The sequence below is a fragment of the Ambystoma mexicanum genome, chromosome 6p (genome assembly GCF_040938575.1).
Source record: "Ambystoma mexicanum isolate Mex_15411 chromosome 6p, UKY_AmexF1_1, whole genome shotgun sequence".
NCBI lineage: Eukaryota > Metazoa > Chordata > Amphibia > Caudata > Ambystomatidae > Ambystoma > Ambystoma mexicanum.
In genome coordinates, this window is record NC_090935.1 from 910,263,734 (window position 1) to 910,290,182 (window position 26,449).

General features: G+C 45.0%; 1 protein-coding gene across 2 annotated transcripts in view; it reads right to left on the minus strand.

The window, feature by feature from the left end:
* Positions 1-11,173: 11,173 nt before the first annotated feature.
* The window catches only part of CDO1 (cysteine dioxygenase type 1), a 125,393-nt gene continuing 110,117 nt past the window's right edge, over positions 11,174-26,449 (minus strand). For both annotated transcript variants that reach the window (XM_069625532.1, XM_069625533.1), the window contains exons 4-5: positions 23,745-23,914; positions 11,174-11,836 (exon numbers count right to left, since the gene is read on the minus strand). In XM_069625532.1, coding sequence (XP_069481633.1) covers positions 11,804-11,836; positions 23,745-23,914 — 203 coding nt within the window. In that variant the 3' untranslated portion in view covers positions 11,174-11,803. The remainder of the gene's footprint in view (positions 11,837-23,744; positions 23,915-26,449) is intronic.

Consider the following 26,449-nt stretch of genomic DNA (forward strand, 5'->3'; position numbering starts at 1 on the left):
TCAGGAAGCCATGCCGTCCGCACTGGCTCCTAGCCACGCCGCCCGACAATAAAAAAGTGTTGTTTTAAACACCCCCTAATACTATGACTGTGTACCCGTGGGTAGTCTCGATATCAGTGCGGGGGAGAGCCGGTGAGGCCGTATCATCTTTAATGCTATTGGTCTCCATTAGCAAAACACATTACTTACACCAACTGTTAAACCAAGCCCCCAGTTTTTCCAATTCAGTTTGAACAGCAAGCACAATAAATAATAACATTTTATTTAAGGCCATCGATTTCCATTAGCAAAATACAGTCCTTACATAGGTTATTAGCACTATCTCTCAGGCTTTCAACTTGTTTTGAACAGCAATCACATTAAATATTGATAGTCACTGATACAGCTCGTTGATCCTCACTCCGGCACACAAAGACCAATTTTTCATCAAGCCCCAAGGGCGGGGTCACTCTCCGGCATCATCACTATATCACTCTACAAAGCCCTAGGTTTATTGTCCTTGTCTTCAGATTTCACTTTGCCCTTGGATGGTCACCCAGGCACCACGAGCTGCGGCTGCTCCAACACTTTATATACATTTTATATCAAGCAATATCAAAACATGTTTGACATCGTTTTGATATAAAATGTATGTTCACTTTACATCAAATCGATCTTAAATACTATCAAAACATTTTTATATCAAATCGATGTCAAACTTTTTTTTATATCATTTATATTCACTTGTATCAAATAAATATCAAAATAGGGGCAGGACTAGGTGTGGGGGAAAAGGGCGTGCCCACCTATCAATTTTGATGGAGACAAAAAGGGAGCCCCTTATACTACTTAGCATACACAAACTACAGGCATGGTTTGGTTAAAGCGAAAGTAGCGGCCAATTTGAAATTGAGCCTTTCACTGCCTGATACAATGGGGGCTTCTCTACAGTGAAGCATTGAACACAATATGCCCCCCCGGCCCCCCAGGATCATAATTATTTATGTTATGTATTCTAACAAAGTGTAGATGCAGCATCTACACATGCCAAGCATACAAATACATTAAACAAATATATATTGGCTGGGTCTCTCTCGCGCTCTCACACACACACACACACACACACACTCGAGCGATTGCACTGAATCAAATGTTTGCCAACCCATTTAGGGGAGTTTTCAGCAACAACGTTTTGCTGTAGTGGACTCCCTGTCTAGCAGAACACCCTACTACAACTGCACCATTTGCCTATCAATCCCCTGAAAGCCATTTAGGGTCAGTTTACCTTGGTGGTGTGAAAAGCCGCCCTTTGTTGTGCTGGGTATCCATAGGCTTTCAGGCGGTGCTCCCTGCTAGCTATCCTCTGATGCTTCATTTTGCATACATTTGAAATTAATGGGCACTGGTTGCACTAACTCATTGCCCCAATCTTCAGGTGCGGAAGGGTTTATTTGTGGAAATAGGCTGAATCACGGCTTCTACTTGGGCACCCTGACTTGTGCTGAATTAGATGATTTTGTGGGACTGGAGAACTACCCGCCTCCACCCCTAGTACCCCCCTCCTAAGTATTGGGAGTCCATGAGCCAGTTTTCCTCAAAGAGTGCACAACACACTCGTACAACATGATTTCAAAGTCAACTTCAATTCCTCAGTGAGTGTTTTGACAAACTATTCAGCGATTCATGATATACTATGTTACTCTACTTTTGCATTGCACCATTCAACACAGTAGTGGTCTTACAGCACTAAGGCTTGTCCGAAGTGTGGTGTATTACTGCGCCCCTGCAGGAGTCTCCATACCTTAGTGTGCAGAGGAGTGGAAAAGGAAACAGCAGCACATGTCAGGCGAAGCCGATTTAAGACTAACATGAGCGGTTTGTAGCATTCAAAAGGGAAATGGAAAGGGCGGCAATGAGTTAGTGATAATTTGAACGTCAGTGCTGAAGGATCATGGCATCCAGATGATTGGGGCACAGGGCTCCCTCAAGAGCTCTTGAGAGCAAGCGTATAACCCATGTGGTGGTTATTTCATTCCTATGAACTTTCTTACTCAATTTTGCATTGGTTTTGTCATCCACATAGAAATGTTTGGAATGTACGCGCTCTTCTTCGGTATCTCTACAACAAACTATATCATACAACTGGACATTTCATGTAAAGCTCCACTTTACTATAACACACTTGAAAAAAAATTGCATATGAAAATGTTGGTCTTCTATTAATTCTCACGGTTGAGCCAAGTGCCCATTGATTTGAAGAATGGTTGCACCATCGGCTCATTATATGTGATGTATTCAGCTCTGACCATTGTTTTAAAAAAAAAAACGTATTATAGCATGAGAATGAACAGTTGACAGTTACGTCACGGACAGGACGCCGGAAATGGAGTAGCCAGACAAGGAGCCTTTTGGAACGTTCTAAAGGCAGCAGTTCGGGACGCTATTTGGAAGGATGTCGCACTGAACGCAGACATTGAGGACTGTAAACGCAGCGCCAAACCAACGAAGACGCGCAGTATAACAAGGCTTTAAAGAGTGGCTTGTGCACTCCCCATGCAGTTGTGACTGTGGGGCTTTTGACTGCAAGTGACGGTTACTACCACAGAGGGCTGTCTTACCAAGAAGACGCGTCTTATACGCCGTGGCCAGCATTATTTATTATAGCTACCACCGACCATAAAAGAACTTTATCACCACGACGAACAAAAGTGAAAGAAAATCTGCATGTCGAATGTGTTCTCTCCTGAAGAAGTTCTAATACTTTTGTAATTGTAGGTTGTAGAACAAAACATGTTGGGCTAAGCTGTTGTCATTTACTAAGGCAACCTTGACGAATAGACTATTAAATTAAAAAAGAACCTTGAGTAGCAAGGATTCTCCTAACCAGGACCCCACGGGTCGAGAGAGAGAGCAACCCAGACTTATGGGAGCTCTTTGTATTGTTATATTCCACAGGTGTATTTATTCCAATGAATGGTGATTGGAGTATGAGTCAGGCAGCGAATGAATGTGTGGTGTGTAAGTAAGCACTTTTTGCACTTTGTGTGTTTTATTGAACAGAAAATTGTAGACAATTAGCAGTCCACAAGTAGATGTTTTTAATATGAAGATGATTTAATACTTTAATATTTTTGGTCTTAAAGTAATTTTTGTAATGCACAAGCTAATGTTGTTAAGAGTTTAATGCTATTTGGTAATGTCTGAGTGGGTTTGAACCCAGTGGTGTTCTTCTTTTGTCCCATAAGGTTCAGAATAGGGGCCACGAGTTTCCTAAATCAGGTAGCCTCCGCTGATTGTTTAGGGGGGACGAATCTCCGGGCCGTTAAACTATTCCCCTCAATCTTTTGATTGTATATGTGTGAGAATTAACATAATGATAGCACAATGACAAAACAGTCAACCATTTTCAGAGTAATACGCCCCCTACCAGCCCCTTTCTCCCATAATCCGAAGTCAGGGGCACAGATACCATAACCCTCCCATTCATTCGACAGCACCATGTTCAGATAGACAGTTTCTGTAAAGAGTCCTAGAGCCACCTTCCCTCCCAGTTTTTGGTACAATCGTACCTCACCCAGGACGGGGCTCTGCCCCCTTCCCCCCCATGCTTTCACAACACAACATTTGGCCAGCACAAGCAGCAACCTCACTAGGCATCTTGAGCATGCCGGGACATTTTTTGTATAGCCAAAAACTGCAACCATGGGAGACATCTTTAGTGTTCCACCAACAATCTCCTGGATTCTCTGAAAGACTCCAGTCCAGAAGGTGGCTATTGGGTCACACTCCCAGGCCAGGTGTAAAAAAAAGGTGGCCGGCGCATTTGCACATCTTGCACATGCACCCGAGATGTCAAGGTAGAATTTATGAAGAGATGCTGGTGTGTAGTATATCTGGAGTAAGTATTTAAGGTATCACCTTAAAACAGATGTTAAGACAGACATGATCGGTCTGCAAGCAGCAGTACCTCCATATTTTGTCTGGTATTGACTGATGCAATGCCCTCCCATTTAAGGTGTGCCATTTCCAACCACCCCACAGTTCTTTCAAACACTTTGGCGTAAAGGCTAGACATCACTTGGCCCTCTCCACCTGCGCATATGGTCGGTTGCAGCGGCTGCATGGCTAATTCGGAAATGCTCCGAAATGTCCTGTAACCATATTACGAATCCGAAAGCAGAGGAAGACATTCAGCGCCGAGGTTCTCCCCCACCCCCAGATCCTTAAACTTACATATGGATAAAAATTGGTTGTTTGGAAATGTATCCTGAAATTTAGTTACACTCAGCCTCCCCATACACTTCACATAGAGCTTTTCACTGGCCAATGGGAATCCCCGGTAGGCAAAGGAAAGCATCAGTGAGTAGAGTAGGACTTAGTCAATTTTTCACCAATTTAACCCAGGCCTAACATGTGAAGTGAACCACATTCACCATACTGTTCATCCTAGGGGGGGGGGGCGCTATCTGGACATGAAATCTATTGGGATTATGCTTTTCAGCATTTAAAAAAAAGCTAGGAGGTTACAAGAGGGGCATTCAGGAACAAATATAGAAACCTTAGGAGGAGAACTATTTTAACGAGAGATATTCTTCCATATAGTGACAGTGGTAGGTTTTTACAGGTTAGAGTCACTCCTTTGGCACTTGCCAATGCCTTACTATAGTTTTCCCACCAGAGCACCTCTGGGTTCCTAGCTATCTCCACACCCAGATATCTTGTTTTTTTAGCATCCCATTGAAATCCCAACCTGTCCAGGGAATTCCGAGGCCCAGTCGTTCAGAGGAAAGCGGACAGATATCAGTGCATTAATCTTGAGCTCAGAGAAGAGGCCAAACTGTAGGATATCCTCCATCACTGGCGCTAGGTTAGTCTTAGGATTTCTAATGAAAAGGGTCATGTTGTCTGCGTAAAGCGCAGCTATTAGCTTGTGTGTATAGTTGTATGCCACGATGTACGTGCCGCTCCCTAAGCAGCCCTGCCAGATGCTCGATAGTCAGTGCAAACAGAAAGGGGGAGAGAGGGCATGTTTGCCTCATGCCGTTGCCCATTGGGATTCTGTCAGAAATTGACAACCATTAACAACCAGCTTGGCAGAGGGTTGATTGTACAATAAGGATACAATGGAGATAAAAGGAGCTCCAGCACCCATCCTCTTGAGGACAGCGAATATGAAGGGCCACTCCACAGAGTCGAAAGCTTTCTCCCCATCCAAAATGGCAGCAACCCCAACATAGTCTAAGGCATGGAGGAGACCATAAATTCAACAAAGGCCACAAAACATGGATCTACTGCTTTCAACATTGATTATGAGGCAGCGCTTTGGGAGAGGGGTAGGCTCCTGCTTTGCGTGCAGGCTGGTATAGGCAATAGTACCCGTCCTTTTACATAAGATTGTAAGGATGTTGATGCATTTTCCCCCGTACCATTCCCAATCTACCCTACTGAACCCTCACTTTTTCAGGTTAGACACAGGCATAGGCAGTAAGAGAAATCAATCAGGGAATCCGTTAAAATATAAAATGTGATTCACTTTGAGATCATATGCTGGGTAGTGAGGTCCTGTAGGTGTGTAGGTGCAGGTTGATATGGGGGGGGGGGGGGCGTTCTCCTCCCTTTTTCCCCAGATGGGCTTTATTTACCAATGACAATCTGCAGCCCTAGGGTGATGTTATGGTTCAACCAAGCTGTTGGCCTATCTAGACTGTTCATGCATGATATGTTGGGCCTTCAAACTCCCTTGGATTTGTTTATTGTAACCATGAAGCTGCAGGGTATAAACACATTTGGCAGAGTTTGCATAAACTAGATAAATCAGCTAGCACAGCCAAGAATGATTCCTATTTATGGGAAATGATGCGACATCCCGCAAGTTAGAATACATTTCTCGCTTTAACTTTTATTGATAAAGGCAGATGAGCTTAGGTAATGTAACCCTTTTTTCTTTTGCAAAGTGGCACTAGCAACTTCCAAACACAGAAGAATATTACAGGCTGTGCCCTCCGATGTATTTGTCCTGTACACTCCAGTATGGTTACCTGGTATCTGGGGCTTGGTTTGATCTATAGCACAGAGTGCATCCCACTGTTCATTTGGGTCATGGGTGCACAACATGCGGCCCGCGGGCCAAGTGCAGCCTGTGATGCTGCTGGATGTGGCCCGGCAGGGTTGAAGACTTTCCTAATGGAAGGTGGCCCGCAAGCAGCAACGGTCGCCCTCCATTAAGAAAGTCGCTGTTTTCCTTGCCGGGCCGTGAAAAAGACTGGCCCTCATTGGCTTAGTCAGCACACACTACGTGACTCCTGTGAGTCACGTAGTGTGTGTGTATGCTGCACCAATGGGGGGCCAGCAGTGCGGCCGACGTGGCCAATAAGGCTTGATCCCGGAAGGCATTTCAGCCTTGCCACACCAGCCGCACAAGAAGTCATCCCCCATGCCTGCCTGCACGTCTTACCTATGCCCTGAAGCTCGCCCGCCCACCCGGTGAGTTCATAAAAAAAAAAATGCTTTTTGGACGACAGCCGGGTGGGCGGGCAGGAGCATGGCAGCTCGCCCCCACCACATGATTCATCCAGTCCTGCCAGGCTTTACCGAGCCCCAGCTTCACCGAGGGAAGCTGGGGCTCAGTGACCTAATCTGCCCTGGCAGGGGCGCCGAGTACAGGGGGCTGCGGTGCCCGGTCCCCCCCACGGCAGAATGAAGTCGGGGCTGAGCCCCCACCCCCGGCCGGAGAGAAGAGACGCTGTATGGATGGCCCTTTGTTCCAACCATACTGTGTCTCTCTCTGGCGGCCCGGGTAAAAACGATGTTTAGAAATTGTGGGACAGATGCAAAGCAAGAGGCTCTTGCTTTGCATCTGTCCCTCAATTTCTAAAAAATCGTTTTGGGTTGAGTATACTTCTACATCTGTGCACCGGGGTGCACAGATGTAGAGGTACACCCAGCCCAAAACGATTTGGGTAGTGCCAGAAGCCTCGCCAGCGTTCCAGCACGTCTGGGTAAGTACATGGTGGGGCTGTATGTTTGCTTGTGTGTGTCTCGGGTCCGTCCGGACTGTGTTTTTTGTTTTTGTATGTATGTTGAGATGAGGAGGTGGGGGGTGTGTTTCGGGTGTGTATGGGTGTATTTGTATGTATGCAGTGTATGTGGAGATGCGGGGGTGGGGGAGTGTCGGGTCTGCCTGAATGTGTTTGTGTGCAAGTGCAGTGTATGTGGAGATGTGGGGGGCTGGTGGGGTCGGGTCTGCCTGAATGTGTGTTGTTGTTGTGTGCACGTTCAGTGTATGTTGAGATGTGGGGGTCGGGGGTCCGGGTCTGTATGCGTGCATGCTTGTGAGTTTGTTTGGTGAGTTTGGGGTGGAGGGGTTCGGGTCTTTATGCGTGCATGGTGTATGCTTGTGGGTTTGTGTGCGGAGTTGGGGGTGGGGTTTCGGGTCTGTATGGGTGCATGGTGTATGCTTGTGGGTTTGTGTGCTGAGTTGGGGGGCTCAAGTTTGTATGGGTGCATGGTATATGCTTGCGAGGTTGTGTGCTGAATTGGGGGGTGGGGGTTGGGGTCTGTATGAGTATGTATGCATGGTGCATGCTTGGTGTCTTGGGGCATAGTGTTTGCATGAGGGGTGGGTGTCTTGGGGCATAGTGTTTGCATGAGGGGTGGGGGGCATAGTGTTTAATAAGAATTGGGGGTTGAAAAAGCCTCCTGCCACGCCACGCCCCACCGCGCCTACCGCCCCACCCACATTTACTTTTCGGCCCACTATAGCCATCATGTAAGGTACTTTCTGCCCGCTGTCAAAATCAGTTGTGCACCCGATTGGGTGAACGGTAACCGTACCTTGTACGAGGTGAGGCAAAATACATTGCTTAAGAGCAAATAAACACAGATTCCACTAATAATGATTCACACAGGACATTCCAAGACACTATCGCACTCTCTTCCCCCCCTCCCTCTCCTCTGTCTTCTCTCTCCCTTCCTCTCCACCCACTCTTGCCACAAACACACCTGGCGTGAAGGAAGAGATAGACACTCTCCCCCGAACCACGGAAGCCGAATGAACTCGACCCTTCCACCGTGGTTGGCACAGGCGCCTGATAAAGAAAACAGGTCACCACGTGGCAGCCAATGGGGGGAAGAGGGGTTAGGGAGAGGTTGTGGACAGGAAGGGGAATTTAAGAACACCGGAAAGAGGGTAAGGAAATCCTAAATTGGATGGGACCAGGGAAACACCAGGAAAGAGCCCTACCCTAACTAACATGTAACCACTTAGCAATACACTTGGTGCTACTGGTTTTTCCACAAATCCTAATAGCACACCTTAATACGTGTACTACACCCTACAGGTTCACCAGAAAACATAAGCAAGCAATATGATGAAGACACACATAATGATTAGACATTACACATGGCCCTTCGGGGAGTAGAAGCCTCATACAAACATAAATGATACTTCCCACTAGTTCTCTGCACTAGTGAAGATTAACAAACATTTCAACGTGGCATATCATATTTCATTTTGTCTGTGGCTATTCCGTTGCACAGCCGTATGCTAGAATGCCCCAGATTACGAGGTCACAGTATGCAGGTTGTAAGGGTACCTTGACACCCCCCTCCCCCATCAGTACATGAATTGGGAGCCCTTCAGGACCTCCCAGACAGTAAATGACCAGCAGTAACTCACTCCCGATGCCCTTCAGTAGGCATGTAATCACAATGCGGCTCACAAATACTTAGCTTTGGTCTGGGGAAGCCTTGTGAGACTTCCCCAGATGATGCGCGGAATGCGATGAGTCTATCGGCAACCTTGTGCCTTCCCGATTCAGACCGTGGCCGTGCCGAGTTTCAGAGTTTGTGCTGACATTGCTCTGCTTCACATGCGACCCGCCTGCCCCCAACTGCCATCCAAAATAAGCCACACCTGCACGCTGCCGTTGCCTGCTTAAAAGTTGTTCTTAATGAAAGACAGCTGGCAGGACGCACGAAGCAGAACAAAAGCACCAGGCATGCTAGGGAACTGTAGTTTCCAAGTCCGTATAACTTAAAAGGCATATTTAAACACACCACGCCTTTGCCAGTCCTTATTCCTGACAACTCTGTTCTCTCCTGCCCCCTTTCAGACTAGCGGTCTACGCACACACCACCTACATTTGCGTAAAATATTGAACGTGTCAAATGCAATAGCACTGGCAGCCATTAGATTCGAGTTGGGGATTGCCCTGATGAGGGCATGGGTGGAGTGGAAATTACTTGCTGAATTAATCGACTCGATTCCTCGCACGCTTTACGAGTTATTGGGAAAACAACTTTCTGCTACAAAGAATAATTAACTTCCTTTGTCAGTTGGAAGAGAGGGCCCTTGCAGTTTTGGATAATTTGGCGATGGACAGGGCCTCTCTGTTGGCGAACCCTGTGAGAGTAAAGCGTAAAGAAAGGACTATGATTGGGTTTGTACTTCTGATTCTTTTCATTCGTTATTCATCGCTGCAATATTTGGCATTTGATCATAGAAGGCAGGGGGAACCCCCATCAATGATTCTGTCGCAGTTTCCTAATAATCATTATAGAATGATTTTATTAGGATTAAGATGGAATCTTCTATTAACAAATGAGATCTTGTTAAGAAGAGGAGGACTCTTTGTCGGACACCAATTGTAGATTTTGTGACTTGGGCTGTGCGCCATTTAGTCATGGAATGTGAAGCATTAATATTTCCCTAATTCTTCCGATCGGGCCCTTAATTGGTGTTCTCTGAATTGTGACTATATTTGGAATAGATGTTTTAACATAATTCGATTAAAGACAGTCTTGCTGTGGCTGGTTTTATTAAAACTATGAATTTGATTCATTAATGAACTGTTGTGTTTTTAATCAAGTGCGATGACAGCGTGTTTTAATGTACGGTTATGAGTCTAACCTACTGCTTTTTTCTTTTTGTTTCTTTTTTATGTCTTCATTCTATTTGATGTATTACTCTATTTAAGGATGTATTTTATAGATTTTTGTATAGGTTTTTTTGTAAATCGAATACAAATAAAAAAACCTACATTCGGCCTACTTACACTCCTAGTTCCTCGCCAAGGATTCTGCATTCAGAGTTGAGGTTGGATTGCTTGCCCACAATCCTGCGAGAGGAGAACAGGAAACGTCTCAATCAATGAATGGGTTTGCTTGGGTGATACATTAGAAGAGAATGAGGCGCCTGCTCCTTCCCTGCTAGTGTAAACAATTCATTTGCAGATGCTGAAGAAACCCTTTTTTGAACAAGTTTGGCCACATTTGGCTGTGCTTGTGTATTTTATTTCAACAGTTCACTAAGAACAGTACAGCGGTTAATGGCATTGCTAGTTACCTGGAAGTAGACTTTCATATTTAGGGCAGCTCTATAAATATACTGTTATTTGTAACAGTGCTACCTGAATTCTCAACGATATCCATGGAATTGATATGTTGCGTTATGTGCTATTTGTAAGAGCACAATGTTCATCATTTGTGTTGTCTATTGGCAGGGAGGACTTTCTGACTGGCCTCAGGAGTCATTAAAAGAAGCTAGAGAAACAGTGCCCCAATTGGGGAGCAATGCCAAAATGCAATAATGGGTGTTCTTTTATAGTGCTTCATGTCATATTCTTCATACTTCTAAGTGCTGTAATGACAGGTGCCATTATTACTAATTTTAATAGTTCTTAATTTAACGACCTCAGCCAAATGAAAGCCGAGTTGGCCATGTGTGGAGAATGGGGGAGCTTTGAAACTTGAGAGGAGCAGCAAAGGACCAATCCGACACATTTTAATCTTTGTTGAGCAGTTGATGGGATATGAGCTGCCAAACGGAAAGGATAGATGTGGCTTTAGTGCAATGGACCAATTAGAAGTAATATCTGTGGCTGAGCAGCTGATTGACAGCCCCGATTGGCAGCAGAGTATTCAGACGCTTTGATAGAGAGCTAAAGCTCCGTCGAACCAGCTCTAAAAACCTCCAAGCCACACAGAATTGAGCAAGCCTGCAAAAAAACCCACGATCTAATAACCCATCCTTAAAGCACTGACAAGGCTAAGAACACATGGATGGGAGCACCAGAGGTGGGTAGATCTGGATGTTGGTTGTTACCATAGTACATTTTTTGTCAGCCGCTTTCCCAGTTGCGCTAGTGCCATCAGATTGCTCTTACTTTAATAAATACACAACGTCCGCAAAACATTATACACAAAAAAAAAAAGTAATTTAATGCACCTTTGTACAATGTTAACTTCAAACATTCTATTCGTTCAGAAACGTAATGCAGGCTAAATTTGATCTTTTGTGACAGGAGACTACTAAAAACTGTACTATGCAAATAATAAAAAGGCTAACACATTATGAAAGGAGAGATTTTAAAAGCTAGTCCAGAGTGATCGAGTCAGCATTTTAAAAAAGCCTGTACAGTATAGCTAATTGCAGTATGGAAAAAACAACATGTTCATGCAAATATTACAAATGGCGAGTAAAAGCAGAAGGCATGTCAGTTGATAGATGCATTCCCCTATACAGTACCAATGTGGAATTAAAGGCCAGACTTATAATGAAAGAATCCCATTCAAAATGTCTGTAGAATAGCTCGCAGAGACAACATCAAACGCCTTACACCTGCTGATGAACCTAGTCACTTATGCTGTAATCCCAAATCTCATTGGGGTACGCCGATTTGAGCGACCATCAAACTGTCCTACTGGAGGTACAGCCGACACGCAAACATTGCCGCTCAGCAGCTTGGTATAGACTGTAACCATGTCCCGCATCCAACATCCAGCCCCAGCGTCCCGGGACCTGCAGCTTTCAGATCTTCAGAAGTTAGTTATTCTCCCGAGTCGCTACTTCTGATGCCTACAGGAGAAAGAAAAAAAAATCATGTCACACAATAGATTCTCAGCCCAGTTCTTCAAATCATGGTTTAGATTGGCGCGACGAAGCGATGGTGCAGCTGGATGATATTAGCATATTCGCCCTGTATTCTGCTGTAGGGACCCAGAAATGCAGTCGCCCTGCCTCGTTTAAGGATAAAGGTAAGACAAACACCGAACAGGAATGTGAGGACAAGACCAAAATTTGAAAGAAAAAGTTTGATTTTGTATAAAACATGCTTTATGGCCCCGTAAAATGCATTCAATGTATCCTGCTACAACAGACAATAATATAAAACGCTTACTACTTCCATGAATGTAAATAAAAACATACTTTAACGAAAAGATCTTCTTGACAGTCACAAATGTCTAAATCCAGTGTACCATTTGCACCAGTCCTCAATTTATCACTGTAGAAATGGTCCCACACAAGACAGTCTTGGCCAAACACACTCGTGTTTTATGCAGATGTCTCGCCTAAGACATTCATTAGGAGTCCGGCGGTAGCCGTGACGGAAAAACCGGCAGGCTGCCGCTGTACCCGAAATACCATTCCGCCTCCGTGATTGCCGGAATCACTAGGGCATTACAACCCCGGTGACCCGCAATTCCGGAGGAGGAATTCCGTAAATCCCATTCCCATGGAGTCGCATAGGACTCCATGGGGATGGGGACAATGGAAACACCTGTTCCGTCTATGACGGAGCCGGTGTTTCCATTTCCGCTTGCAGGCGGGTGGCGTTACTCCCGCCAGGTCTGACCTGGCGGGAGTGACACCTCCCGCCTGCAGAACTCTGAATCAGCTGGTCCGGAAACAACGGTGGTGGCGGATTTACAACCGTTGTTTCCAGATCGGCAGGGTCATAATGAGGCACATTGAATCACAAGGAATCCCGCTTTTATTGTACCCGACGCCAAGGTAGTTTACTCCTAGGTCTGGTCATAACAAACAACTACGTTTTGTGCACCATTTTCAGGTGTAATTTACTGGGGTCAGAAAATCCAGGTAGGAACTACCAGATACACACAAATACATCACGTACACCCCCAAAATAGATGGTCAGCCATGCACAGGTTTGCTCGGGAGTAACCCATTTTATGACACCTAGAAAAACAGCCATTGCTTAAGATGTATAGGCATTGGTATTGCCATCACATGCCCAGACTGTACCATCACTAGTGGCCTGGGGACCCAATATGTTCGCTTTTTTTAATTCAGTTATTACTAGGACATATCAAGTAATGATTCCATCAAAGGTTTTGGTAAAAACATCAAAAGGATGCACACCATTGCCAAGTGTCACCAACAAAACCAGAGTATTTGCACCACTGCCATCCAATACCCAGATACTGCAACCATTGTCATGGATATAAGAGCAATGCCAGGCTCCACTATTACCGGATAGGACAATAGTGCCAGATTCCATTATGACCAACTAGGACATGAACAACATGTTCAATGTTTCCCACTTAGTTCAGTAAGGCCAGATACAATTATGCCCAGTTAGAATAGCAGTGCCATATTCCAATGTTCACAGTTGTCACAGTGAAACCAGTTTTCATTATGTAACCTCCGAATAATACCACAAACAGAAAAAAAAACACAAGTAGGTTTGTTCCAGTTCAGTTCATTTTGTGTCCCAAGACAATTGGTTTATCCCACATAACCATATTGCCCCCAGGTAATTAGACAAACATGCATTTTTAATTTTCAGCAATTAATCATTTGCTCAACTGTCAAACTAGAAATTATATCGTGCCTCCTATTGCTATGAATATATGTATATTGGCCTACGCCAAGCTGCTAACAAGCTGCTTATAAACTACATGTGAATAAACTCGCATTGCAAGGTCCTGACCTTAGAAACCATGTAAACTGTCATTTTGGGTCAAGCCGCCATTTTAGGTTTTCTTGCTCTATAAAGTCACCATGTGAGCTAAAATGGTAGCCTATGTTATTCAGAAGAGAACTCGATTGTCATGACCTCTGTACAGCTAATGTATAACTTGCCTGCAGGCCACTTGTTAGGGTCATGAGCTGAGACCTTGTCCTTCTGCTGACCTGTGTGCAATGGATTACCTGTATCACCGAAACTGATCTATAATTGAATGAGAACACCTGCTTAACTATATTGTATAAATTAAGTCCCGCATTGTAATGTTAGGCCTAGAGCATACATTTTACCATTTCTTCTTGTTAATGTATAAACCTAAGATGAACTAGATTTGACCTGGCAAAGGACCCTAGAGCAGTAACTTATTTATGGAATGGTTAACCTGAAGAAAGGCTGGACAACAGGCTGGAGAAATGTATAAAAGCCTGACTGTTTCAATGAATATATGCACTCACTGAGCACACCGAACCACGCCGGAGTTCGCTGTGTTGTACTGAGGGTCGATAGCTATCTGAATTTTGTTCTGTTCTTTTGTAACTGGATTCAGTATAAAATAAAGTACTTTGTAACCTGTGTTTGGTGTGTTTCCTTTTTGGTTACCCTGCCTCATATTATTTCCTTGTTTTCACACAACAAGGAATAAACTACTTCCCACATAAAAACATGAAAGAACGCCTCATACAAGTGATGTTCCAAATTAAACTTCAACACATGAGGCAAATAAGAAAGAAATATTTAGCAGTTTCCTCAGTCAATCACTTCAGTCAGCCAAAAACATGTTTCCTTGTCCCTCAAGGGCCAGTGTTATAAAAAGATATCAAAGTCTAGTAGAGTCTGACCAAAATAACCCTTGGCAAAAACTAAAAGGGATATTTTCACAATTGTTTTTATTAAACCAAATAGAGGTTAAAGTGCAATCCAAAATGGAGATGAGAACCTGCCGCTATTAATTCAAGTTGTTATCAGCTATGTTCTGCAAATTGACTAGAGAATGGACTGACTGTTGCTAAAAGCTTCATATGTTACTGGAAACGTTAGCTCTCATCACATGCTCATGACGTGATGGGAAAATAACGAAAGCCAATATTTTTAGGGAATAGCTATCCAAAACATGTATCACAGATTCATACACTTTTAGTACTTTCCACTTTTATCTCCTTGCCCCGACCCCCCTCCTGATTTTAGTTTATCCTTCCTATTCCATAGCCTTGAAAAAATGCAGGATCGCATGAAACACGTGTCGGCCATTGCAGTTTGTATAGACACCAAACATTTGGAATGGAAGGCTCCACCCAGCACCAAAGTGGCGTCTATAAGAGGATGCAGGAAACATGGCCTGTCTAGCCCGATGAGCGCCTAAAATGCACTCACCGGTGGAAAACGTGGGCAGGGGGTGGCTTGAAAAAGCTGAGGGTCTCTAGAATCTGCAAACATAGTTCTTAACACTAAGGAAGTGAAACGATTCCCCTTTTGATCTAAATTCAGGGGAGGTGGCTTCAAGCACTTATCTTGTCCACGCAAGAACTACCTGGGGAAGAAGGCATCTTAAAAGCCTGACTGGGGCAGCTCTGGGACTCCTGCCCGCTTCCTGCTTTTATGCCACCGCTTTTGTCGACCTACAATTTCCTGGCATGCATTTTCCTTTCACACTTGAGAGCAAATGTGGTGTTTTTCTTGCGACGCGTTACAGAAGTCCCAACGGTTCGTTACCCCAGAACCTGTTTTAAGATGTAGATATGGAAGAAATGAGGCCGCACCTTGGTGAATGTCAAGAGATTATATGTCGTTAGTCCCGAAATGAGCACTCAATGCAAGTCTTCTGGATAGCAGCCATTTTGCAATCTAGTAAGAATAGACCTAGTGCAATCCTAACATTGTTCTGCTGAGACTTCATCCTCCCTGGAAGTAAATAAATCGCTGTGTTGTGTCCAGGCATTTTTAATTAGACCACCTAACTGAAGATGACACGTCCCTAGGTGCATAGGTACAGGTATGTGCCTGCATTTGCTGAGATGTGTGTGTGTGTGGATACACATTTGGTGGTCTGCGCGCATATTGTAACAGGGACCTCATGGTCGCTTGGACTGATATCACCAGGCATTTGAAGACAATAGGACCTGGAAGGGATTTTAACCTATCCAAAGGACAGGATTCCCATGCTTTTTTGGAAAACCAATAAGGTTAAGACTCTCCCTCTGACAGAGGGGAAAACCAAGGGTGAATCTGTGAACTACATATCTAGTGAAAGGAAGAGCATGGGGTGTCCTCCCACAAAGGTAACTTTCCCTGAAGAGGACCCTTATGGGAGACTTGCGCCTCACACATTTAACATCCGTTTCCTCACCCTACGGGGAGATGTGAAGATCTCCTGCAGCCAGCAAGCTCAAGGAAATCGCAAAGGAACAGCCACGCAACTCAGAGTTGTTGAAAGTAGAATGTTGAGCAAATTAGCGAAGAGTACAAACAGCTGGCATGCATTCGAAGTATTGTAGTGCAAGCACTACATTGTCTCGGGAGGATAGCTCAGGGGCAACACGCTCGCTTTCGAAGCAAGACGACAGAGCAACACAGGTTCGATCCCTGGGTCCGCGCTTAGAAACCTCTGGGTATTAAGCGTGTTATAAATAAGCTATCATATCACCATGGGCACTCTAAGCACAGATTATAGTGGCATTGGAACAATGGACACCCCGTCACCCTGAGTAGGCAGTGCAGATGACCTCTAGGAAGAAATAATACATGGCAGCATATCGGACTAACTCACTTATGAGCAAATGTTGCAGATGACTGCAAGCCCAGCGGGGAGCATTACCAGTACAATTAAGAGTGCAGATGCACAGTAGGCGCCCTAGATTTAGGGGCATTTAAGCAGTGGCATAAACCTTTTAGAACTCATATGTGCCCATTAGGTCTTTGGTGTGACCCCTAAAAGACAGTCCTCGCTCCCTTTGCACAGGCAAGGCTGCCCTGTGGATTTCAAGAATATACAATTGGGGGGCGGAGCGGGAATTGGGATTTTGGTTGTGTCGTAGATGAGTGGCAGTGAAGAAACAAGGGATGCTTAGAAGGGTTTTGGGAGGGGATTCTGGCTCCGGGGTTAACATGGATGCTACATGCAATAAAACACGCCGGCACTTGAAGGATCCACACATTCTCTGATGCAGCAGGCTTCTGTCGAAGGCCGATTCCCTGCAGATCTTAAGCCAGTGGGATTGTAATGCTGGTGATCTCCATTTGTATTTGCATTTATTTATTTATAACACGCAATCCATAAGGCCCGGAGGCATCAGGGCGCAATTTGTACAAGGTTACAGAAATGCAAATATACAGAAAACATTACATACATTTACACAGAAGGATCTATATACATATATTACAGTGGTTTCGGTGCCGCTAAGTAATAGCATAGGTCGGCAGGTCAGAGTATGTCAGACAGAGGCGCAGAGCCGGCCTTAAAGCTGGTCGAAGAGCCAAGATCTAGTATTGTCTTTGAAAGTGTTAAATGAGTCTTCAGCTCTGATTGTAGCAGGGAGGGAGTTCAATAACTTGGAGGCTAGGACAGGGAAACTTGAACCCCCTGCTTTTTGCAGTTTAAATCTAGGGATCGCTAGACAGTGGGACTGGGCAGTTCTAAGAGGTCGGGAGGATGAGTGGCGCGACAGTCGACTACCGAGGTAGGTCGGGGCTTTATTGGCCAGGCATTTATGCCTAAGGGTGAGTGTTTTGAGTGAAATTGTTTGCTTAACAGGTAGCCACTTTAACTTAGTTCTGGTTTCTGTGATATGGTGGTTGCGGGGAATGTTTAGGGCGGCACGAATAGCATTGTTTTGGGTGGTTTGGAGTTTATTCAGGTTCTCTTGGCTAGTGCCTAGGTAAAGAGCACTACAGTAATCAATTTTTGCCATGATAAGGGTTCTTGTCAGAGTGACACTGTTAGTCGTGGTGAGGAATGGTCTGCAAGCTGCAATGAGTTTGCATGTGTACGCAGATGCAGATCTGACAGCATTTGTTTGTCGGGTTAGTGATAGGGTGGTGTCAAGGTAGAAACCTAACGTTTTTGTATCTTTTGAGACTCGAATGTTATTACCGTCTATAGTGAATGACTGATAAGGACGATTCTAGTCTGCTCAGGCGTTGTGCAGTGCCCAAAATCAGGAGCTCCGTCTTGTCGTCATTTAGACACAACTGGTGTTGGGCCATCCAAGCTTGGATGACCAGGTAGACGTCATTTCCGTTTTCCGTCAATTCCGTTTGGCTGTAGGGGACGATGGGGATTTGAATTCCCCTTATTCTGCAGGCCAGTGGTAGGAAAGTTGCTGTATACTCACCATGTAGTCACCCCCTATGCAGTGCAAGTGGGGTAAACGCTGCCTGCCATGGGAACAGATGGCTTTCTGGTTGTGCAAAAAGCAGGCCGGTTCCATAGGAAATCATCGGTTTTACGCCAGCATGCAAACCCAATTTGTTGACACGATCGAGTCATGACTCCGCTACAAATGGCAGCCATATTGTTTCACTCGCGGCAAAATCGCAGCGAGGACTTGAGTATTTTGGGGAAACCCTCTTATGTGAAAACAAGGCAAGTGCTGCATTTTCCATATTTTTTCGTCTTTTCACAAATTTTAGGCAATAATGTGCCTCCTTTCACATCATACGAAATTCTAAATTTATCAGTTTAGAAACCATCTAGACCCCGCTTTATCCTGTAGGAAGTATCTGCCGCGCAACATACTTTTGGACACTTTTTGAAATCAAATTTTGTATCTGGTGCCTAAATCTACACCAGCAGTGAAAGTAAACACAAAACTTGTATCATTTTTCATTATGAGCAAGTGACTCAAACGCAATCTTAAAAAAACTAATTAAGAGTGTTAGTGCCAGGAACACTTTCTGGGTTTATGTGGCCAAGTTTCACAAAATTATACATTCTTACATTTTTTACTTTTAACTTTTAGATTAGCACACTTCCTCCTGATGAACCGCATGACGTAATGCGGGGAAACACGTGCTGAGGGCGCCAAAGTGCTGTTTGATCCAAAGAGGATGCTACAGTGCGGATCAGGACAATTTGGTGCGCCCAGTTTGACGCTGGGACGTTTAGACGCAGGAATCTTTTGGCGCGAAGGAGGGATAGAGTCTTTTAATTTTTTTTTAAATTGCATTACAAAGTTGAAATATGTAACTTCTGCATGCTCAGGCAATACCATTGGTTGGCCTAGCGGTTGTGGCTGAGCAAAGGTGCCAAATGTTCTCTTTTTAAAAAAAAAAAATGATGGCATTATAATATTAATTATTATATAATTAAAGCACCACATATTCTTTTATGTGAAAATAAGCGGAAACAGAGCTCTGAAATCATTTGTAAGCCCTGGGATGTCACTTTGCACTCCTGTTCACATAGTTGCTGGTCCAAGCCTAAAAGCAAGGAATGGTTGAAAGTGTACAGTCGCTATTGAGAAACGCAACATCACCATAGACTGTCCGGAAGGTTTTACAAAGTTCAAAACCTAGACACTCACCAGAAACGCCTTTCTGGTACACCCACCTGCTTGTAAGACACTGAACGTGCATAACATGCAATCTGCGTTAACACTTACCAGAGCCAAAGCATTTGAGGGGAAAGAGCCCCCTGGGAATGCACTATTGAATTATACTGCTGACCTCTTGCAGAACACCACCAGAAACAAAAGACTGGGGGAAAAAATAAGGAGTTACAGCAACCAGGACACTTCTGAACAATCGCAGAGCCCTCATGCGAGCCAGGTAGCAGCTGGGATGAAAAGTCCCCCATACAGCGTCAACATAGCATGTTTCAAGTCACTATGGCGTGTGGGCAGAATTTCCCACAGAAACTTTCATGATCTGCACGGAGGCAAAGCGATGGTCCCCCTATTGCTCGAGAACAATGGGGGCAGTTACGCCGTTTAGCCCCACCCATCCAATGAACAGGCAGTGTGTGTACAGTATTTATGTCCTTTGTAGATTTATAATTCATCATCTACAATGCATGTATTTAATATATGCCGCCATTATGCATGCTATAACGCATATTATCCGTGTCCTGTGAGTCACTTGGCGCACCAGTGCTGTGTGTGTCGGATTAAAACTTGATGCCGTAGACCTTGATTTTCAATTACTAACAATGATAATAACTCCCCTGCACCGCCCCCCTCTCTAGGCCAAACTACTAGTATTACCTGACCATGCACACGTTACATATTTCCACTCTGCAATGCAATACCGTCTAAAATCAAATTAAAAAAAAACGTGAGCTTTTGCTCAACCACGAACCCTGCCCTATGAGACTCTGCAACAGCTGGCATAACCGCTAGGCCAACTGATAAAACTCTGTAATGCAATTTTGTTTAATAAATAAATGACACTCCCTCCCATCGTGCCAAAAGATCCGAGTCTAAACATCACGGTGGGGTACTGGGTGCGGCAAATGGGCGATTTCAACCATTCCTAGCTTTTAGGCTTGGACCATGTTGCACTGGGGTGCTTGTAGTGCAGCAACTATAATGTGAGCAGGAGTGCAAAGTGACATCCCAGGGCTTACAGCCAATGATTTCAGAGCTCTGTTTCCGCTTATTTTCCACATAAAAGAAAGGGATAAAGTAGTGATCTTTGGTGAGAAAAGTGTACAATGGCATATCCATGTTTTTTACTTGGGTGGGCTTTGGGTTGCTCACAGTGAGCTCTGTTTTTTTCACTTCTGGTGCACAAGAGTAATCTACATGCAATCATTCACCAATTTGTCTCTGGTGCATCCCGGGCCGGCAGCTATGCATCTAGACAGATCTCCAGAGATATTTGCAAAACTACATGCTAGAATTCTAGTAGCGCCTCGTCTGTGCGTTCACGGCGCTACCGCCTACTGTGCTGCAAACCAACGTACATGTATGTGCCTTTGGTTTTAAGCATATTCTAAAGCGAGGGGTGAAGAAGGCACCATTATTTTCTAATGCAACACGCGGACAGGCAGAGTACCCGTCAACGTGCTGCATTTGAAAAGAATTATGCTTTTATATTTGGCGTGAGGGAGTAACTTTAGACGTGGCTGCAATGTCCCTGGCGCCAAATCGGCAATGCCAGAAAGTCTTCTGAACCAAAATGGGCACGCCGAACTGCCCGCCGCGCCCAAGCGGTTGCGCCAAACCAGCGCGCGCCTCTTCGGCAGCGCCAAAAAGGGGTCTACCGCTACAATGATGTTTAAGTATAATTAAGGAAATTTCAGTTTGAGGTTTCCTAAGTGTTGTTTGAACTCAAGTACGGTTATAAAATTATCAGTAGCACTGTGCAATCTTTGATGATCACAAAAGTGAAATTGTTTGAACAATAATTGCTAAAGGAGCACAACCATTTTTTCAGCATTGAACTTTAACATAAATATATCGCAATGTTGAAGCATACTTCGGATTCAAGTCTCTCTTAATATTTCAGTTCGTTTCTATTGGGCAGCCAAGTAGTAGGAATCCACTTTTGCTGCCTTTTTCCAGCTTTCCACATTCAATCATTATTACAAACCCATTTAAAATAAGGAATTGCCCAAGGTTGCTTTAAGGCTGCGAATTTCAACTTCACACCAATTCGTTTTTTAAGGCTAAGGGCAAACGAGAGGCTGAACGCAATTCCCGTTCTGCCCCTGTCCTCCGCCTTCAGAAACAATATAAATCCTCCCTCTCTCCCCCCCCCCATACTCCCTGAGCGTGAAGGGAGGCGTGAAGACAGGCGTGTGTTACACCTGTCTTTAGCCCCTCCCTTACGCTCTGGAGGACTCCAAAATGATTCCCAGTGTAGGAAGACCTTTTAAACTCGACATTATTTCTAGGCCAGTTTCACATAGAACCACTAACCGTAGATGCAAAGCATCTCTCTCTACTGAAACAAAACCAATAGTTCAGGAAATACCAATAGGAATGCTTGTGCCTAAGGCGTAGCGATCCACCATTAGAAGGAATGTTGCAGTTTGCCCGGAGCAGTCCCCTACCCAGACTCATCTAAGATGCAAAAGCAGAATACAAACTCCCCCTACAAACTTCGCTTTCCATCAGATTCTACTGGAAGAAAGCAAAGTAGGTTTCCGCAGTACTCCGTGCCGTCATTACTGTCTGGATGAGGGTGCCAGTGGCCAGGATGGCTGCCAAATGACTTGATCAAGCACAGAGGAGGTTCACAACCCAGCCGGTCATGGCTCCTTGCATAAGGAGCACTGGAGCAGAAGGAACTGGCATGGTGCCTTTGGCCATTGTGATGCAATACAGAAATGTCCACACTGTCCATGTACCTCCAGTCATTGGATCTGCTCAGCGCTTTGGTTGGCAAAGCATTTTGTTTACACATTGTGAAACACGAGATACAGATTCTTGCGCACTAGGAATAACTTGGGCGCGAGCCGCGCTAAACAACACCTACAGAATTCTGGAATTGCAACCGATAAAATGCTAGATGCCCGAATCAGAATCTGTAGTTTTAATGATAAAACGTCACAAGATATGTTGATTGACTTAAGTGCTCACATCAGATATGCTCCACCTGAGTATATGTTGTATATCAGCCTTAAGGGAGCCTTCCTGTTGGTATGTTCACAGTCGTCAAAGGAACCGGCGGGGTCCACAGTCCCATGTTTTGTCTAGGCTCACTTAGTATGCAGTAAGGGCCAGAGACAAAGGGCAGCTCTCTTAAGGGCCACTCCATTCCCTGGTTTCCCTGTTAGCCCATGGACACCGACTACCTACAGTGACAAAAAAGGTACGTGTGGTGTGGGTGGGGAGCACAGCCATTATTGTACTCCAGTAAAGCCCCCCACCACTCTTATTGCCTAATATCACACAGCTACCTGCTGGTCTATTGGCGTGGGTTGGCCTTTTTTGCATTTGGCCAAACTTTGTAGGTTATCAATACCGTCCATCCAGTCTGCTTGCATCGGTTATCCATATGCTCCCTGCTGCGCAACATCCGTATTGTGTTGGGCTCTGCTCCCCGAGATGGATTGTTGGGGCAGGAAATCTATTGCACTTAGATGGACCGTTGAGGGTGGGTAATGTGCTAAACTTAACTGGATTATTGGAAGTAGGAAATGTGTTGCTCCTAACTGTACTAAAAACTCACCATTCTGCATACTCTCCCTCAAACTCTAAACTAAACACAACCATGCCTCGACGGCAACATAAACCACACGCACTTCACAACGCCCAACATAAAACCAAACCATGCACAACCATGCTTCAACACCACTTGATGGCTACTAACCGAAAACGCACTTCCGCTCAGTGACTGGTTTCTCCAAACCGAAGCTGCCAACAGCACATCAAAGCTCTCATGCTCTTCTCCCTCTATTATCACGAACAACCCCCCCCCTCAATCCTCCGTCATTGCAGATCCACTAGAGCACCAAGAGACCACACAGGTGGCAAGAGTGCGCGGTACAGGACCCAATAACATTAAACACTATTTCTCGTTGCAGAAATTGTTACGACTATTTATATACATCTACAAAGTGATGTATGAGTGGAGCTGTACTAGTATAAGCCTTGTAGATTGTGCTGAAAGTTAAGAAAGGTATTAGCTTCTGTCCCAGTTGGTATTAAAGATTTCCGCAGGATTACTAAATTGCCAACAAACTTTGAATCCTAACGGCTGCTTCAATGTAATACATTGATCAAATTTGTAACAAGGATCTCCAATACTGTGCTTCCTATGGAAAGTAAAGCACGTGAAAGGTAAATAAGAATGCACATTTTACTCTTATCCCTGAAGCTAGGGGATTTCAAATTTACATTTCAGACAAGATTCAGTAGAAATGCTTAACCAAGGTACTGAAGCGAATGGTGGTGTGCTTCCACTCTCGCAAAGAGTTCCATCAGCCATGAGACCCGCTATACTGTTACTGGCAGGCGTAAAACGCAACATTGTTCAAACCTGTGACCCCAATGTTCCCATCAGTGGATGCATGTGAAGTATTGCTAAATTAAAACCATGTTTCATTCAACTTACGAAAGGCGTCCTTTTTCCATAAGCACTCCAAAACGTCATCTTGACTTTGCTTTTGTGGCCTGTTCTTTGATCAAATGTTTGGCAACTGTCGAAGGGCGGGCTGTACAAATGGAGGCTGACAGCAGACTCTGTGTGACTGGAATTCTCCACACGATGGAGACCGATGGAGTCTGAGCAAATGAAAGCCAAGGACGAAAGGTTAAAGGAATTGGAATGGCTGGACGAATAAGAGTGAAAAAAGCATGTAAGCAGTTCACAGCCATACAATTCACACTGGCAAGCAGTAAACCAATTGAACGAGTAAGCTACTAAAAAAAAAAAAACTAAAAAAAAAAAGAAAAACACACTATTCGACATGCTGAAGGCCACCGTGCAGGAGAATTGGGATAACTAGAGAAAAAAGGCCATTGTATATGGTGAACGACTTCAGGCACCCTCAGCCTATCGCCTAACATTTGGAGTATAAATGTGTAGACGACCCCTGTTATTTCAAAGCAGAATACAGCCATTCAATTGGTCAAATACAAGAGAGGGCCCAGATTTTTCTACCCACTTTTAAGTGACCTCTGTCTGAAAGTTGCGATAAGAAAAAACACATCAAGCACTTATGTGAGCTGAGCTCCTCCAACTTTGAAAAAGAATAATAAAATGAACATTGACGGTAAGATGAACTGTTCTTGCTCAGCCATGGAGTGAAAAAACAATTTCCTTCATGCATCCTGTGCAGTTAATGTGCGTATGAAGGTCAATGACTCCTCTCCCCCACACGTCCTCAATATCTGTTCAACAAGACACATTCTATTTTAGTACACATGCTTGGGTGTTGAGACAATTCCATCACCTCGCTTTTCTCGCACTGGAGCAACGCTTTTTGTTTAGCATTACACATTCAACTCATAGTTGTGCTTATAGAGCAGATGACCAATACATGCACGAGCAGGGGTGTTGCTAGTTTTGTAAAAAATCTGGGGCTAAGCTAATGTCGAGACTGTTGGGACTTGGGGCTAGCTAGCGTTTTGGTTATAGCCCCTGAGCTTCTATCCGGGGATACAACCAAATGACCCGGGGCTATAGCCCCCCCGCCCCAAAGCTCCCCCCACCCACCTACCGACACCTCAGTGTACGATGTGAGAGCAGCCAACCAATACATGTATGAGATGGGACAGCCAGGTGCAGCATGTACGAATCTGATCATAGTCATATGAAATATTAAGCCTTGCGAGGAAGAGTTGAATCCATTTGCACACAGGTAGCTACAGCATATCAGTCCAGCCCACATAGTGAAATGTTAGGACGCAAATAGCCAACACATAATTATATCACTGCAGGTCTAGTCATATGCAATTGACAACTACTTCCTTCCATTTAACATCAATGGCAATCCAGATTCTGAAGACAACAATGTGTGATTAGAATGTGCAACACTTTCCTGGGAGTGTACAGTCCAAATGTAAACATTTCAAATTGCAAAATGCTAGCCACAGTTTGCCACATGAACACCTAATTTCCCTTCACAGTTTCAACCTCCAGGTTGTGGTACACAGAGAAAAGGCCAAAAGGGTGTCCTGACGGTGTGACATCAGGACACAAAGAATAGAGTAAAAGTACTGACTGCCCTCCAAAACAGGACAGTCGAGTACAACCATAAGTACAGTGTGCATGTCGTTATTTGTGTGGTCTCTCAGCCAAGCCTGGCTTCTACCCGCCAGCGGCCCGGCGCAATTTATCACACTGGCGACGATGTACAGGAACAGCCCATGGTGCCCAACAGGTGTGCACTAGGAAAATGGCATGCAGCGCGCCGGTCACACAAACGTTCAATGCAGTGCCGACCCAACCAGCAGAGGACCCAGAGCCCTTGACAGTGAAAGCCAGCCAGATGGCATGAGTGCTCACACCACCTGACGCGCACAGCATGCGACAGCTATCCCCAGATGCGGAACAGGCTCCACACCGGCACCACCACGCCAGACAATAAGTCAGGGCGGTCAGCCCGCACAGCTTCAGCCTTCATATCACATCAGAGGCCAGGCACCACAGCAGGCACAGCCATGCCGGAAGCACAAGGACAGCACCCCACAAAGCAAGGAAGAGGGTTGGCGCCAGTCCCACAATGGGCTGCGCCCAGGCCATCGAACTCTGGCCAATAACAGTGAGCAAGTCACCTGGGCCCAAGCACAATGTCGGACGGTCAGCTGACCCCGCACACCAGCCACAGAGGCCCCAGATCTCCAGGGGAGCACGCTAGAGGGTGCGTTCATGAAACCCTTTGACCCGTATGCAGAAGGGGCTTCCCTCCTGTGGGAGCTCTGGCTGTAGCAATTTGAGCTCCACCTGAAGTCAAAGAAAGTCACTGTAGATGAAGAAAAGCGCATTGCAACTCTTCAACACACTACCAAACAGAGGTCACAAAGATGATTACCAGACAGCGAGGACCGCGCCCAACAGGAAATTCTGACCCCCAACTTAATCCGGATTACGAGCACTTTCAACTGAGTTTAGTGAGAGAGCGGCCACCAGAATCCATCACTCAAGGATCCAGGAGTTATCCATTGGCTGTGAGTTTCCCCAACAAGGAGTTCTCCATAAAACAGCAAGTCATTCATGGGATATCATCCGAGAGGAGGGACATTCTGTCAGAGAGAAACATTGCCCTAGATTATATTCTGGAAATGGGGCGCCAGAGGGAAAAAACGGACACCGAA